Raw genomic sequence first — 13,870 nt, forward strand, 5'->3', positions numbered from 1 at the left:
AAGTGATAATTGCAGGTTTTGCTCATTTCTGGTGTTATTTTAAGAGAAGAGACGGCGGTAAATCAGCAAATTGGAGCCAAGTAGTAAGACCTATTTTGAGAGGCGGAGCTGGTCTTCTCCATTCGGCGAGGCGTGTTCGTAATGAAAGGAGCGCGTGAGCGGCGCTTGCTCTGACTTCCTCGCTCATCGGCAGCTACATTGTGTGGAAAGCAGCACGTTGTTGGCTTCTGCACGCTGAACTTTACGCCGAATAAACGTTCTCCTGTTTAAGGAGAAACCGGATTCAAAGCTACCAGATATTTTCTCAGACGTCTGTAAGTTACCCCAGCTTGCGAAAACATGTCGGCCTCGGCGGCAAAAGTGAGTAAAAAGGAGCTGAACTCAAACCATGACGGAGCGGATGAGACCTCCGGTAAGGGGAATGGCGGCCTCCTGTTCACCGCCATTTTCACTTTCTTCTCTTAACATATTTTTGCATTGCCACTTTGTGCATTATTCCTGCTAATTATTTTGTGCACTGCTTTGATTTTTGCATCACGCCACGGGAGCTTCTTCATGGCTGGCCACAGCGGTTGCTGCGTGTATTCGCGCTGCGCTAACGGTGGCTAGCTCCGCAGCTAACATGCCGCTCTCTTGCCTTCTGTTGTTCAATTCAGACCGGTGCTGAGAGGCCATGTTAGCTCCTTAATTTAGCATCATCAGCGTGGCCAGTGATGTCGAAGGCTCCTAACTGAGTGTCCGTGTGTAATCTTGAAAGAATATTTTTCTGTGTTTGGGAGTAAAATCACTCCACACTATCCGATAAAGGGTTGCAGCTGATTATTTTTTGTTTTAAAAGGGTTAAAGTTGGCCGTTTCAATTAGCAGTTAGCCAGCCTGTGTGTTGTTGTTGTAACGTTACCTAATGCTAGCAGACGACGCTGTGTTTTGTTACCGCTAAAGATGCATTTAAATCAACTGGTCACGCAGTCAGGTGAACCGGATAATTATTTTATGTGGACGAAAACACACAGGATTTCTACTGTATGGGGGACGGTTTCACAGTAATGGGGGTATTCTGGCATCTGTCCCCGGTTTTGGTCCCTCATGTTATCGCGGCTGTGTGTGTGTGTGTGTGTGTGCACTCAGATGTCCCACATTTAAACCACGCGGCCTTATAGGTAGCAGCCGGCAGGAAACGGTGAGTGTCTGAGCCGCTAGAGCTGCAGCTATTGGCCGCATACCTTACGTTAACCTCCGGGGGATTTAATCAGGCATATATCTTTACTTACACTGTACTAACGCAGAATTAAGTTGGGTTTTATTTGCTCTCCGGTAGGTGTTGGTATAAAATTACATTTGGTGTAAATTTTCAAATAATGGCAAACTTAGTTTCTCTGTAAAATAAGTTTGTATGAAGGACTGACTGAAAGTAAAAAATAAATAAATGGATAATCGAGGTCCTACTTGACTGTTGCTGTGTGTAATTTGCATATAATAATCTTTTAACAATTTTTTGTTTCCCACAGAGAAAGAGCAGCAAGAAGCTATTGAACACATTGATGAAGTTCAAAATGAAATTGACAGGTAATAAACCTTTTAAGCTAAACGTGTCCTTATAGGGGTAGATTTTCTGCCTTTTAGAAATCTCGGTGATGTTTGCTACATGTTTTGATGAAAAGAGGAACTATGTCGCTAAATTAATATGCTACAATCTGGAAACCTGCATAATCACTGAACTGCATTAAGATGCAGTTATTATAGTGAACAGCCAGAATATTAAATATGACATAGCTTAAAGTGGAAGGGTTGAATAAATTGAAATGCAAGGCAGCATTGTTCATTGTGGTGAAAATGACACTAGAGCATAAAGTAAAATATCAATTAAATATAATTAAACATCTAAATATAATTTAGTGAGGGATTTAATAGGCATATGTCGAAATGTAAATTGGGTTGTTTTGGTGTAAGGCAGAGTTTGGGCTTTAAAAAAGTTGTGGCTCTATTGAAGAAAAATGAAACTTTTCTTTTAAATTGAATGGTTTTCCTTCAATTTTAAGTACAACTCAAATGAATGTGAATTGAGCTAAATTGGATGATGTTCCAAAAGGTAAAGTGAAAGCATATGAGACAATAAACCCTTTTTAAATAATCAATAAATCCAAAATGCAAATAAAGTTTGGGCACAACACTGTCCACTGTTGGACACGCATATGTAAATAAATATAGCATTTATCTATATGTTGACATTACACTTGGTTACCTGGATTGTGCAAATTTTAAACTTCTCTTTTTCTTGTTCAGGTTGAATGAGCAAGCAAGTGAGGAGATCCTCAAAGTAGAACAGAAATACAACAAACTCCGTCAGCCATTCTTTCAAAAGAGGTCAGAACTGATCGCCAAAATCCCCAACTTCTGGGTCACCACATTTGTCAACCATCCACAGGGTAAGCAGATAATCTTAAGAAATTTTATTACTCTAATTTGTCTATATTTAAAAATGGCATCACAGTGCCAGGTGTGAGTGATGTGGACAGTGAATCAAGTTTTAAATCTGTATAACCATATGTTCTTCCTACAGTATCAGCCCTACTGGGGGAGGAAGATGAGGAAGCGCTTCATTACCTGAGCCGAGTGGAGGTGACGGAGTTTGAAGACATCAAGTCAGGCTACAGAATAGATTTTGTAAGTGTTTAATGGTTTCACGTAACACTTTAGTGACTATTTTTATTTTTTAAAATTATTTTTTCCTTTATTTGCAAGTTTTCTTACCTGGGTGCATTTTTAATTTTTCTTTTTCCTTTTTTTAGTATTTTGATGAAAATCCGTACTTCGAAAACAAAGTTCTTTCCAAAGAGTTCCATCTGAATGAGAGCGGAGACCCATCTTCAAAGTCAACAGAAATCAAATGGAAATCAGGAAAGGTATGCACAGCTTTCAGTTTGTCAACCAAAGTAAATGAGTGGATCACCACTTTGACCTATCATGTTTATCAGTGCCAGAGCAAGCTCATTGACTAAACACTCACGATTGACAGTACTCCTGTTTGACATAATGAAGTTAATTTTTTGTTTTGGATAAGACTTTAAACCTACAACTGGGACCATAGACTCATCAGTGAGGTGTTTACAGAGACCAGAGATAAGTCAGAAATGTGATCATAAGGAGTTGCCCTCTGCTGGCAAAGAAGTAGTAATGCAGGTTAAAGACTACTCTATTTTCATAACCCAGAGCTATTAAATCTACAGTTTATAGATTTTATTCAGAATTGTAGTGAGTTTGTGACTTTTATATCTCACATTGTTAGTTTTAAATGTAATGTGCTGATAATGGGTAGTGCTGAGAATTTTTTTTCCTGTACCAGTCACAAACTGTTTGGTAACTCCTGATGTTTTTAGGACCTGACCAAGCGCTCCAGCCAGACACAGAACAAAGCAGGAAGGAAGAGGCAACACGAAGAACCAGAGAGCTTCTTCACTTGGTTCACTGATCATGCCGACGCGGGCGCTGATGAGCTCGGGGAGGTCATCAAGGATGACATCTGGCCAAACCCTCTGCAGTACTACCTGGTATGTTTATGATGTTTAGTCTGTATTACAATGTTCTCACATCTTTCATCAATCCAGAGCAAGAAAATGCTTAAGATTTCCTCATCTCTAGGTTCCTGATATGGAGGATGAAGAGGGTGAAGGTGAGGAAGATGAAGAGGATGAGGAGGGTCTGGAGGACATTGATGAGGAAGGAGATGAAGATGGCGAGGAAGATGAAGAGGATGATGGAGAAGATGGAGAGGTAATCTACTAAAAGCTGAGAAAATTGATGTGAGTGGTGCGGGGTCACCTCCCCTCCCTCTTCACTTGCTAACTGTGTGATGTCTCGCTCTTTCAGGACGACGAGGGAGAAGATGACTAAGAAAACCACCATTTACCAAGACCCTCAACCTTCTATTCCCTGTTCAGTTTTTCCACTCGTGTTCGGGAGCAAAGGTTTTATTTTATTTTTTGTTACTTTTTTTTTATTTTATCCGTGTGTGCTTCATTTTCCATTCTGAAGCCTCTTTCACTTGTTGGTGCCATTTTTTGTTATCCCTCGACTCATCTAAGGCAAATGGCACTTTGCCCTGAATTTTGAGTACCATCCCCCTCAAGTCATCTAAAAATGATAATAAAAAAGTCTAAAAAATAGAATCAGCACGGCATCCTAAGTAGATTTGAAGACTATTCACACAGAAGTTCTTCTGTTCAAGGTTGTGTGGTAAATTGATTAAAGCCATGGTGTAGTGACCTAGCGCTAGCAGACCTCTAAATATTTTCTTTTCTTTCATTTTTTTAAATTTTATTATTATTTTTTTTTTCATTTGGGATGTTGAATCCTTAAAACTTATTTTCCCCTACGTGCTTAATGAGTACCAGCTCATTCCTTTGACTTGTAATGTTTAGAGGGAGGGCAGGGTGGGGCAGGAGTATGTTGGATATTGGGGAGAGTGGTTATTTTGACACCATTTCTATGGGACTTTTTTTTTTTCATTGTATTGTTTTACAGATATCCATGAGATTTGAAATGACATTTTTAATAAAGAACAAAATGGAAAAAAAAAACAAGCTTGTAAATTTTGCCCCCCACTGCTTCATGGGTTTAAAAAATGGACCTGTTATCTCAGAATTTACATTTAATCACCCCTTTTCCTTTTTCGCTTGGGGTGGGGGGGAAGAAATTGTTTTAAATTTGAGGTGTACAACTTGCTTTGTTACGATAATAAAACTTACTGTGTATAAATGTGTGGGTGCATTCAAATTTAAGAAAATATAATTCAGGTAGTGGCAAAGGCACCAGGGTTAACTACTTGTAAAGTCTGTCAGCTGGAGAAGGATTTTGGAGTCATAAGCAGGCTGGAAGCAAAGTCCTCTGTTAGTAGGCGATGGGTGATTAAAGCCAAGAAGGTGTGCTCCGATTCCTTGAATTTGCTTTTTGTTATCCTGTCAGGCCAGTCACTTGGCTGGAAGGCCCAACCTAGAGAAAAGTGACAAAATCAGTTACCTGAAAGCAAGATGTAACTTGTTCAGGTGTTTCAGAGAAGTGGGATACATGTCAGTGCAGGTTAACCATAAAAGCCTGAATTCAGATGTACTAAATCCCGACTTAAAAATGAACTATTTTCCAGATCTGTATTTAATAACTTCAAGTGCTTTAGCTTGGATAAAAAACACACTTGAAAGAAATGTGCATGTCCCAACGTTCATTACACACAAATGCAGTCAGCCGTACCTTTAAAAAGTAAGGGGTGAGTATCTAAGGAAACATCTAACCTATATAAATTTGTTCAAAACAAGCATCTTAAAAGAAGGCCTAGTCATATCTCTAAAGTTGTGGCCAGGTAGGGCTCTATATGTGACTGAGTTGCAGTCATCTAAGGGATCAAATTCATGTTTCAGATTGTGGCACAGATGGTATAACACAAGGCCTTAAACCTGCATTCTTTTCAAAGGCCACCAGGGGGTAAATCTTGTGGCCTCAACGGGACTTCTGGTCCTTTACAAGTCTATGGGAAAACTACCCTCTGCTCTGCCCCTGGAAAACTTTTCTTGTGGTGCGCTAATGGCTCAGTCGCTCATTTTGGGGCATAATAAAACATTTCATAAACAGGTCATTCAAAATGTCAAGAAGATTATCCAGGATACGCAGATAGGAAATAGTTTGGCAGATTGCAAACAATAATTTTTCATCTGTTTAGATAAGGTTTTACTACTAATATACAGTTTAAATATATTGGATTAACTTGTTTATATGACTGTAAAGCACAAAAATATACAACTAACATATAAAGACGTAAAACAGAGTTATTATAGTTGTTTATTTCTAATTTATTTAAAGTTTTTATTTCCTCGATCAGTAGATCGACGTTTCGATTTAGCTTTCTCACACATGAGTTTAGTTAACTGTAATAACCCTGATGTGTAGGTTTACCCACCTAGGTGAGTGTTACACCTGGGACAGGTGGCCACGGTCCAGGAGAACCCCGGGAACCAGGAGAAGCGCTTGTCTGACGGCCAGTGCTGAGTAACGTCGGCTTTTCTGAACGTGATCACCTCAAACCGGTGTCCGTGGGGATTTTCAAACAGCTGAACGTTAACCCTTCGACCCCCGAGCAGCGTGTCGTTGCGGCTGGAGAGCGCCAGCCGGCTAGGCACGGAGCGGATGTCCGTCCCGAGTGCTAACTCGTGTCCGCAAGCCCTGCACAGGATCAGGGTGTCCGTGCTGCTAGCTCCTCGGTCCTGTGCCTCCGCTGCAGCAGCCGCAACACACGCTTCACCGAGCTTGTGGGCACTGGGGTAAAACAGGAGCATAAAGAAAACGTACTGCCCCAGCATGTTTGTTAGCAGCCACGCGCACATGGAAGGCTAACCACAAGCTAAGCTAACTGAAACTCTTAGCAGCTTTGTTTTTAGCTGACACGGCGCATGGAGCGAGAATCAATAATTGGCTGTCAGATATCAGCACAAATGATAAAACATATAAATCTCTGACCACTAAATTTTTGTGTACATTTATTATATCGTTTCGATTGGTGGACTTTGGAGCGGCTGGCTAGTATAAACGTGTTAGCTTAAGATTCGGAAGTGCCACAGAAATAAACAGGAAGTGGATTCATCTCTAGCTCATCTCAGACGTCGAACACTGCGGTGTTATTTAACTGGAAAACGGCTATTTACTTTAGCAGAAAAGCCACCAGTATACATGATCTGAATTTGAAAAGTAAAGCATTTAACAATACGTTCATTTTTTTTGGTCTGGGTTTTTTTTTTGTTATAACGGTTTTGTGCTGCGTTCACGTTACATGGTTTCAAACGGAATTCCCGAAACCGTCATAACAAAGGTATCTGCTGCAGCTCCATTGTTGCTATAAATATGTAACAACTGATCTCATTTTATAAAGTTTAAGAGATAGATTATTCCTATTCGAATTGAAGCGTGAAACCATTTAAGAAGGGTATTAATTAATTTGGATTTTTTCCGACACCACCTAAAGGCAGCGTGGACTTCACGATTACTTTTAATGGTTACCACGGACAACGCTTGCACAAAACTTTCCTCTCAACCAATCACAAAGCGGGATCTTGCAACCGAGCCAATCATCAGGCCGGTCGTTTGTCAAGCCAAACAACCGTTTTCTTTACTGGGAGAAGCCGAGATTCATCTTGGAAGCAGACTGTGTATCATGATAAAAATGTGCTTTTTAATACTTATTTTAACGGGTCATTAATGTGCCCAAACGGGGTCTATGAGAATGAAAACCCGGGATTCACCTCCGTCGCCGCCACCGGTTCACCTCCACGTACTGGAGACTACACCTATACATGTTCACATGAGGAGGAGTCCCAGCAAAACCCCACAGGTTACTGTACTTTATAGATTCGGGGAAAATACTGCTGATGTTAATCACATGTCGTATTTCTGCTGCAAAGATTTGTTAGTTTTCTTCTAGACAGCCCTCGCCCCACCTTTTCGCAAGCTTTCAAAGAGTTTCCAGAGGAACAGGACGCTACGTTAAGTCTTGAAGCGTTTCACCTGAATCTGTTTACCTTTTCTAAAGAGTCGGGAAAAAGGTGCCCAGGTGAAGGGCGACGGAGGTAGACCAAAGGTCCGGAAGCCGTGGATTCCTCCGGGAAGGCTGTCCTGCAGAAGAGATGTGGACTCCCACAAGTGCCAGGTCTCTTATTACTGTTCATCTCTATTAAATGTACTGGGATCTGTGGAGAGGAAAGATTTTCTGGCAGCAGCTTGTTTCTTTAACAAAACAGATGTACCGAAAGTATCAAAAAGACTACAACCAGAACCTATACTCTCATTTCAGGGCTGATTTACAAATTAACAAAGGTAGCTGATATCCATTACCATGGACCATCCGAACTACCCACGCAAAGAGTATTCACATATCACTTTGAGCTTATATTCCTTATTTTGACATGTTCGAGCGATGTTTTTCTGTTATGCTGTCTACCTGCCACTGATGGCACAATATGCACAACATAGGGCCATTTACAAGAAAAAGTAGAAGTGAAGTAAAATAAGTAGAATTTAAGCAAGACATAAAAAAACTACAACCATGGGACTTGAGGATTTTAAAAATGATGTCCAGAGCAAGAGAAAAATGTCATAAATATCCACAGACATAGAAAAAATAAAAATAATGAGCTGAATAAAAGGAGTTGGATACATTTTAACCCACAAACACTTAATCACACAAAGAACAACTGCTACAGTGGCTAATGTAGCAGGCGTTAAAAGACTTCAACTCCCACAACACCCTGCACATCATAGAGAGCAAGGAGTTCCCCTCCTAAATAATATTTGCATATGACAGACACATCTGGTCAACCCCTCACTGACTGGGATGTATTAATCATAGAGAGCCTAAGACAGGACCACCTTTTTGGCTTTAATTTGAGGATTAAACATAATTTTATTTTTTCTAAGACACAGTCGAGGATACTTTGATGAACATGTACCTTGTTTCTTTTGGTAGGTGCAGCTGTTTTCAGTTTATTTCTGTCTTCTTTGAGGCTGATCCCTGAACCGTATTTCTGTTTGTCGTGATTAGACGAGCCGAGTGCGGCATCAGACAGAAAATGGGATCAGACATCAGAACGAAGCAGAGGAGCAGGAGGAAGAGCTGGATGCAGTGTCCAAGGACCTCAGCATCCTACTTAGAGAGCAAGAGAGCTTTCGCCATTTGAGGAAGTACGTACAGCTTCAGCAGTCTGACACACAAACATTTGTACTACTGACCTCATATCCAGAGGAAGTTTAACCAAAATGGTTTAGTGGTACAGTTTCTCTGAATCTTCTCACAGGAGCACGAAACAAATGCTGAACGAATTCATGATGATGAGTGCCATTTCTCCTATTCCTATAATGTAAAAGCTGCAATGGAAGAATATGCAGTTAAATCAGATTTTTTTTCATTTGGTAAATCTGCCAAAAAAACTTTTTACTACAAAAGTCTTCTACTGTAATCTTTGCGCTGCAGAAGTCTCTTTAATGGGTGGCAACAAGTTTTTACACATATCTTTGTAAAGCAATAAAAGGAGGAGAACTAACAGTGAGTTAGTTACCTCTTGGGAGCTAATGTTCGTAGATTAAGGTGTTTTAGTTAATTTTATTTATTTTACAATTTAATGAACTTAACCAGCGGTGTCAAACTGCAGTCCTCGAGGGACAGCAGTCAAGTTCTATAGTCTTGCTAATGACCTACTAATTTTATTCAGGTGTGTTACAGCAGGGACACATGGAAAAGTTTCACTACACCGGCCCTCAAGGACTGGAGTTTGACACCTGTGGACTTAATGAACTATACGCACCTGTATTGGTAGAGATTAGTATGTCAAATGCCTGATAAACTACCAGTGTGCATGGTTACCAGCACAACACTGAGAAAGATGGCGTAGCAGAAGGATGCTCACCCAGAATCAAGGGTGCCCTGAATAACTGCTGCACCTTTAAACAGGTGGTGTGATTGATGCAGGTCAACTGGAACGGGGACTGGGTACCAGAGGAATCACACAGTGTTGGCAGTCAGGGGAAGAGAAGGAGAACAAGTGGATTTAGCACAAGGAAATACAAGTTTCAGCTTTCAGTGACTCCTGCAACGATACTCTAGTAGAGGAAACGAGAATAATAAGGCCAACTTTTACTCCAATATACTTTCTGCTGATGCACACAATGATATTTCAGATCTGCTTTGTTTACAGGTCAGATTCTCGAGGTCAACACAGAGGGGCAGATGTGCTCCTGAGAGCCCTCGTTGAAGCAGAAATTGACGGCGTAGCTGTAGCCAATCAGCTGACAGCTTTGAAGGAAACTATGGACAGCTTTGCCAAGGTAAAACCTGCACTGGAAGATATTTTACTGATAAATCAAGTGGATGAAGAAATGAGGCAGAAGGAATAGATTAGGACATGTTTGGATGTACATGTTTATTTATGTTTTAGGACAAGACGCCGTCAAAACTGCACGCAGCTTCTCTGGAACGGCAGCAGAAGTTGTTGTTGGAAAAGATCGAGATGTTTGATAACACACACCACGGCCTCCGACAGCTCCTCAGAGAGTGGAGTGAACATGAGGTACAGGAAGAAGACAAACATCCCCAGCCCACTGTTCCTTCAGTGGGCTGGTTTCAGTCATTATGCAAATATACTGTTTATAAGATCGGGGAAACCTGCATTCAGCTGAGACTGAAGAAGTCACTTGGATGAGTGACGAAACTCCCACAAAACGCTACGTCCAGATGAACAGAATCAACTTTTGGAGATTAAGGAGTGGGACTGTCAGCGTGCCTTTATTCACTCCTGACTTTTACTGTATCCACAGCGGGAATCGCTGGTGAGGTCAGAACAGACAGACACCCTGAGAAAGAAACTGGCCGACAGTGAAGCAGACAACATGGTGAGTGATTATCACCCGCTTTTTACCTCATTTTACATCAGAGAAAATTTCTGAGAAGACGTTTCTTCTTTTGCAGCGCCTTCTGGCCAAACTCACCCACAAGGAGAAAGAGGCCTCAAAGCTTGCAGAGCATTTGGACTTTGAAAAGGTTTTCCACAACTAACTGATACCTCTCAGACAGACGTGCGCACCCTTAATGATCTCTCCCGCTCATCCTCTGCTTCCCTCTCTCATTGCAGGACAATGTGAAGACAACCGAGGAGCTTTCAAGAATCCTGGAGTCAACTCGCAGCCACCTGGAGTCTCAGCTGAGCCGAGCAGAGGCAGAAAAGACCCGACTGGCCGCTCAGATTCAGGTCTGTTAACACAGAACGCGATCATATGCATTAACACACTGGAACAAGCAGACATAGACTACAACCAAAGACTTAAAAACCCTTTTGATATCTCAGGCCACATTTACTAGTCAATGCAATTAATGCGATCGCAAAAAAATGCACAAGTGAGAGTGCAAAGTTCTGCAATTTAACTGCCAAAAATGCCACATGAAGGTATCTAAAGACATATTTGGTGCAAAACCTGGGGTCTGCCATAGCAAATACTTGTAACACTTTATTTTCATCTACGTTTAAAAATGCCTGAAAACAAGTTACACTGAATGAATATACAATATATAATAAAATGAAGGTTGTAAAGAATAAAAAAGTAAAAGCAAAAACACAACCAGACCATCAGCCACTGTGTGGCTTCCTCCAAACTCTAATTCATTCCACCTGTTTAGCTGTGAACTTCAGTAAACAGGATATATGACTAATCTTAATACCTGTACCCCCAGGGTGAAGTTACTACATCCAGTGTTTACACTGTTCCAGACATCAACACCAACTTAACACCAAATGACTATTGCAATTCCTGGAGGAATCTGCAATCTGCTGAAAACAGCACAAACTAGCAGGTCAAAAAAAGATTGACCCAATGAGGGAGCAACAAATCTACTGAAATAATAATGGAGTGTAGGCACTGGCACACGTTTCTCCCCAGAAACAGCAGTTAGGGTCAGTGAGCGCCAGCTGAAGGAGAATCAGTATGTTCTAACATGAAGGCCTCTGGGACTGTGTGCGAATAAATGCGAGGCTCTGGATCAATCTCACAGCTCAGAGAGAGGAGGGCTGATTTATTACAGCTGCATAATCTTGAAACCTGTGAGTAAGAGCTGACTTACGTATGTGTAAGAACATGAAACAATATTCCTTTGACTCTCAGTTATCGTGCCAAGTGTGTGCATTGCTCCTGTATTTTTTTGCGAGGCTGCATGTATTACATGTTGTACGATTGAGATATCTTGACACGCTCTGTGAACGTTTGAGTCACACAGATCTGATACAGAAGGGAAACTTGTGCGACTGCAGTTTTCATTATGGATGATCTCTGTGGAAATGTGACTAAAACCTGGAGCAATGAAGCCTCCACTACGCTCATGTTCAGGTTTCATGAGTGTGGTTCAGTAATGGGTTTAGACTGGCCACAAATATACAAGTGTTCACACCTTTCAGTTACAAAACAGACACTGAAGCTCTTTCTTTAAGCCAAAAGAGGCTCTTCCCAGGACAAGTAAGTCTGGCACAATCTTTTTAAAGTTTATAGCAGCACTTTAGCTGCTTTGTTTCCCTCGTCCTTGTTCTGAACATATGTTTTCTTTCATGTATCTGTTGTAAATCGTCGAATAAGTAACAACAAGAGTCTTTTGATGTGCACACTTTGCCAGTGAAGGTAATTCAGAATCCTAAACTCATCCTTTAGCATTCATTACTCTTTAAACCAGCTTTCCTGCTTCTCTCTCTCTGTGTAGAGGATGCATCAGAGCCAGGAGCAGCAGCAGAAGGAGCTCCAGGTGCTTCAGGAGGAGCTGCAAACTCTGAGGGAGCAGAGGGAGGCCGAGGAGAGAAGTCTGGCCCTGCTCACCGAGCAGGGAGAGCGAGCCGAGGAGGCCGCCAGGCGGCTCGCGGACAAACTTCAGGAAAAGGTCAGTATGTGCAGCTCGTGTGATTAAACCTGGTCACTGGTTTCCTAAAGTCACACATTACCTACATTATATCCTGTGATGAACTAAAAGCTATTTTCCAATCCATATTTTTAAAAATCTTTTCACAGTATTTCGTCATTTTCTGGTATTGCGGTAGATTGTAGATGGAGAAGGTGGTGGAGAAAACATGTTGGTTCCTTTGTGTGACCGTCACACCTCTGTGTGGTTTCTTCTGCATGCAAATGAGTTTTCTCTGCGGTGTCTTGTCCGATCATGTGGTTTATGCAAATCTGATTCAAAGGAGAGCCGCTTGGCCAAGTGGCAAGTTTCCAGTGAAACACGCAAGCAACAGAGGTGAGGACTGCCTGCTGAAGGAACAGCAGTCTGACTGAGCCTGTAACAGGCATACAGACACTTCCTGCTTACTCTGTTCATTCTCTTTCACCTGTTCACCTTATTGAAGGTGACTTGTTTATGAGGAGCACTTGAAATAATAAATAAGGTCAAAAACAAAAGAAGAAAGTGTTTGAGTGTTTTTGTTTTTTCTTAAAGGAGTCCCAGCTGGCTCAGGCTCTGTCCACATCCAGTGACTGGTGCCTCCGCCACTCCAAGGAGGCAGCGGCTAAAGGACAGCTAGAACAGGAAATCTCTGCTCTCAAACAGTGAGTGCATTCATGGAAACACTCATTTAGTTCTTGTTTCTGTAAATAAATCGATAAATGTAGCCCAGCATCATCGGACAAAATGTGAGTCACCCTGAAAATTAAGGCGGCCGTGGTCAGTTTGAAATTTATGTCTTTATAAGGAATTTCAAGTCCAACTTTGTCTGATTTGCTGGAGACCTGGAAGATGACAACAATGAGATGTCTAAGGCAGGGGTGTCAAACATAAGGCCTGAGGGCCAGAATCGGCCCTGCAAAGACTCAAATCCGGCCCACTAGACAGCTTTGGAAAATATGAAGGAGTACATAGATTTAGACTTTGTAACTGTATTTTCATAAGTTGGACAACTTTTCTTATTGATAAAGGAACCCTCGCCATTTCTATTTCATAGTACACCAAAGTAATTAAGTAACAGATAAACAATTACATGACAAAAAGTCTCTGCTTTTTCACTATCTACTATAGAAATGTCTGTCTCCTTATTTGATATGTAAGAAATTTTGTTTTTATAATTATGGGACAGTCTGGGGAATCAACAAACAGAACTTTTTTTGAGCCAGTATTAGCAAGAGAGCTGGGGGCAGCGGGGCCATCACATGGTCCATATCTGGAGGATTCCCCAGGCACGGCTGAGCTCGCCCTGAGCTGGTTCAGTTCCTCCAGATATCAGCCAGATATCCTGGTCTGGTCCACGTCCTCCAGAATAGCCACGGTGGCAGAGCCGACTCTTCCATGGGAGGAGGAAATGGAAGTGCTTTGGAGA

The 13,870-nt window shown here is 41.5% G+C and overlaps 2 protein-coding genes across 2 annotated transcripts in view; both read left to right on the forward strand.

Moving 5' to 3' along the window:
• The first annotated feature begins 79 nt into the window (after nucleotides 1–79).
• seta (SET nuclear proto-oncogene a) lies at nucleotides 80–4,750 on the forward strand. The gene is made up of 8 exons (XM_005730570.2): nucleotides 80–412; nucleotides 1,508–1,565; nucleotides 2,283–2,425; nucleotides 2,560–2,663; nucleotides 2,789–2,902; nucleotides 3,377–3,547; nucleotides 3,639–3,770; nucleotides 3,867–4,750. The coding sequence occupies exons 1-8, from the start codon at nucleotides 340–342 to the stop codon at nucleotides 3,888–3,890; spliced, it is 819 nt and encodes a 272-aa protein (XP_005730627.1). The 5' UTR covers nucleotides 80–339; the 3' UTR covers nucleotides 3,891–4,750.
• A 2,352-nt stretch (nucleotides 4,751–7,102) lies between these two features.
• LOC102215436 (outer dense fiber protein 2-like) overlaps nucleotides 7,103–13,870 on the forward strand; it is an 11,674-nt gene continuing 4,906 nt past the window's right edge. Inside the window, exons 1-10 of the mRNA XM_005730571.1 lie at nucleotides 7,103–7,371; nucleotides 7,570–7,686; nucleotides 8,578–8,717; nucleotides 9,728–9,857; nucleotides 9,968–10,099; nucleotides 10,347–10,421; nucleotides 10,498–10,569; nucleotides 10,661–10,777; nucleotides 12,271–12,444; nucleotides 12,997–13,106. Of these exons, the coding sequence (XP_005730628.1) occupies nucleotides 7,258–7,371; nucleotides 7,570–7,686; nucleotides 8,578–8,717; nucleotides 9,728–9,857; nucleotides 9,968–10,099; nucleotides 10,347–10,421; nucleotides 10,498–10,569; nucleotides 10,661–10,777; nucleotides 12,271–12,444; nucleotides 12,997–13,106 (1,181 nt within the window). The 5' untranslated portion in view covers nucleotides 7,103–7,257. The remainder of the gene's footprint in view (nucleotides 7,372–7,569; nucleotides 7,687–8,577; nucleotides 8,718–9,727; nucleotides 9,858–9,967; nucleotides 10,100–10,346; nucleotides 10,422–10,497; nucleotides 10,570–10,660; nucleotides 10,778–12,270; nucleotides 12,445–12,996; nucleotides 13,107–13,870) is intronic.

Source organism: Pundamilia nyererei, unplaced genomic scaffold, assembly GCF_000239375.1.
Source record: "Pundamilia nyererei isolate P.nyererei 1_Seehausen unplaced genomic scaffold, PunNye1.0 scaffold00038, whole genome shotgun sequence".
In the NCBI taxonomy this organism is placed as follows: domain Eukaryota; kingdom Metazoa; phylum Chordata; class Actinopteri; order Cichliformes; family Cichlidae; genus Pundamilia; species Pundamilia nyererei.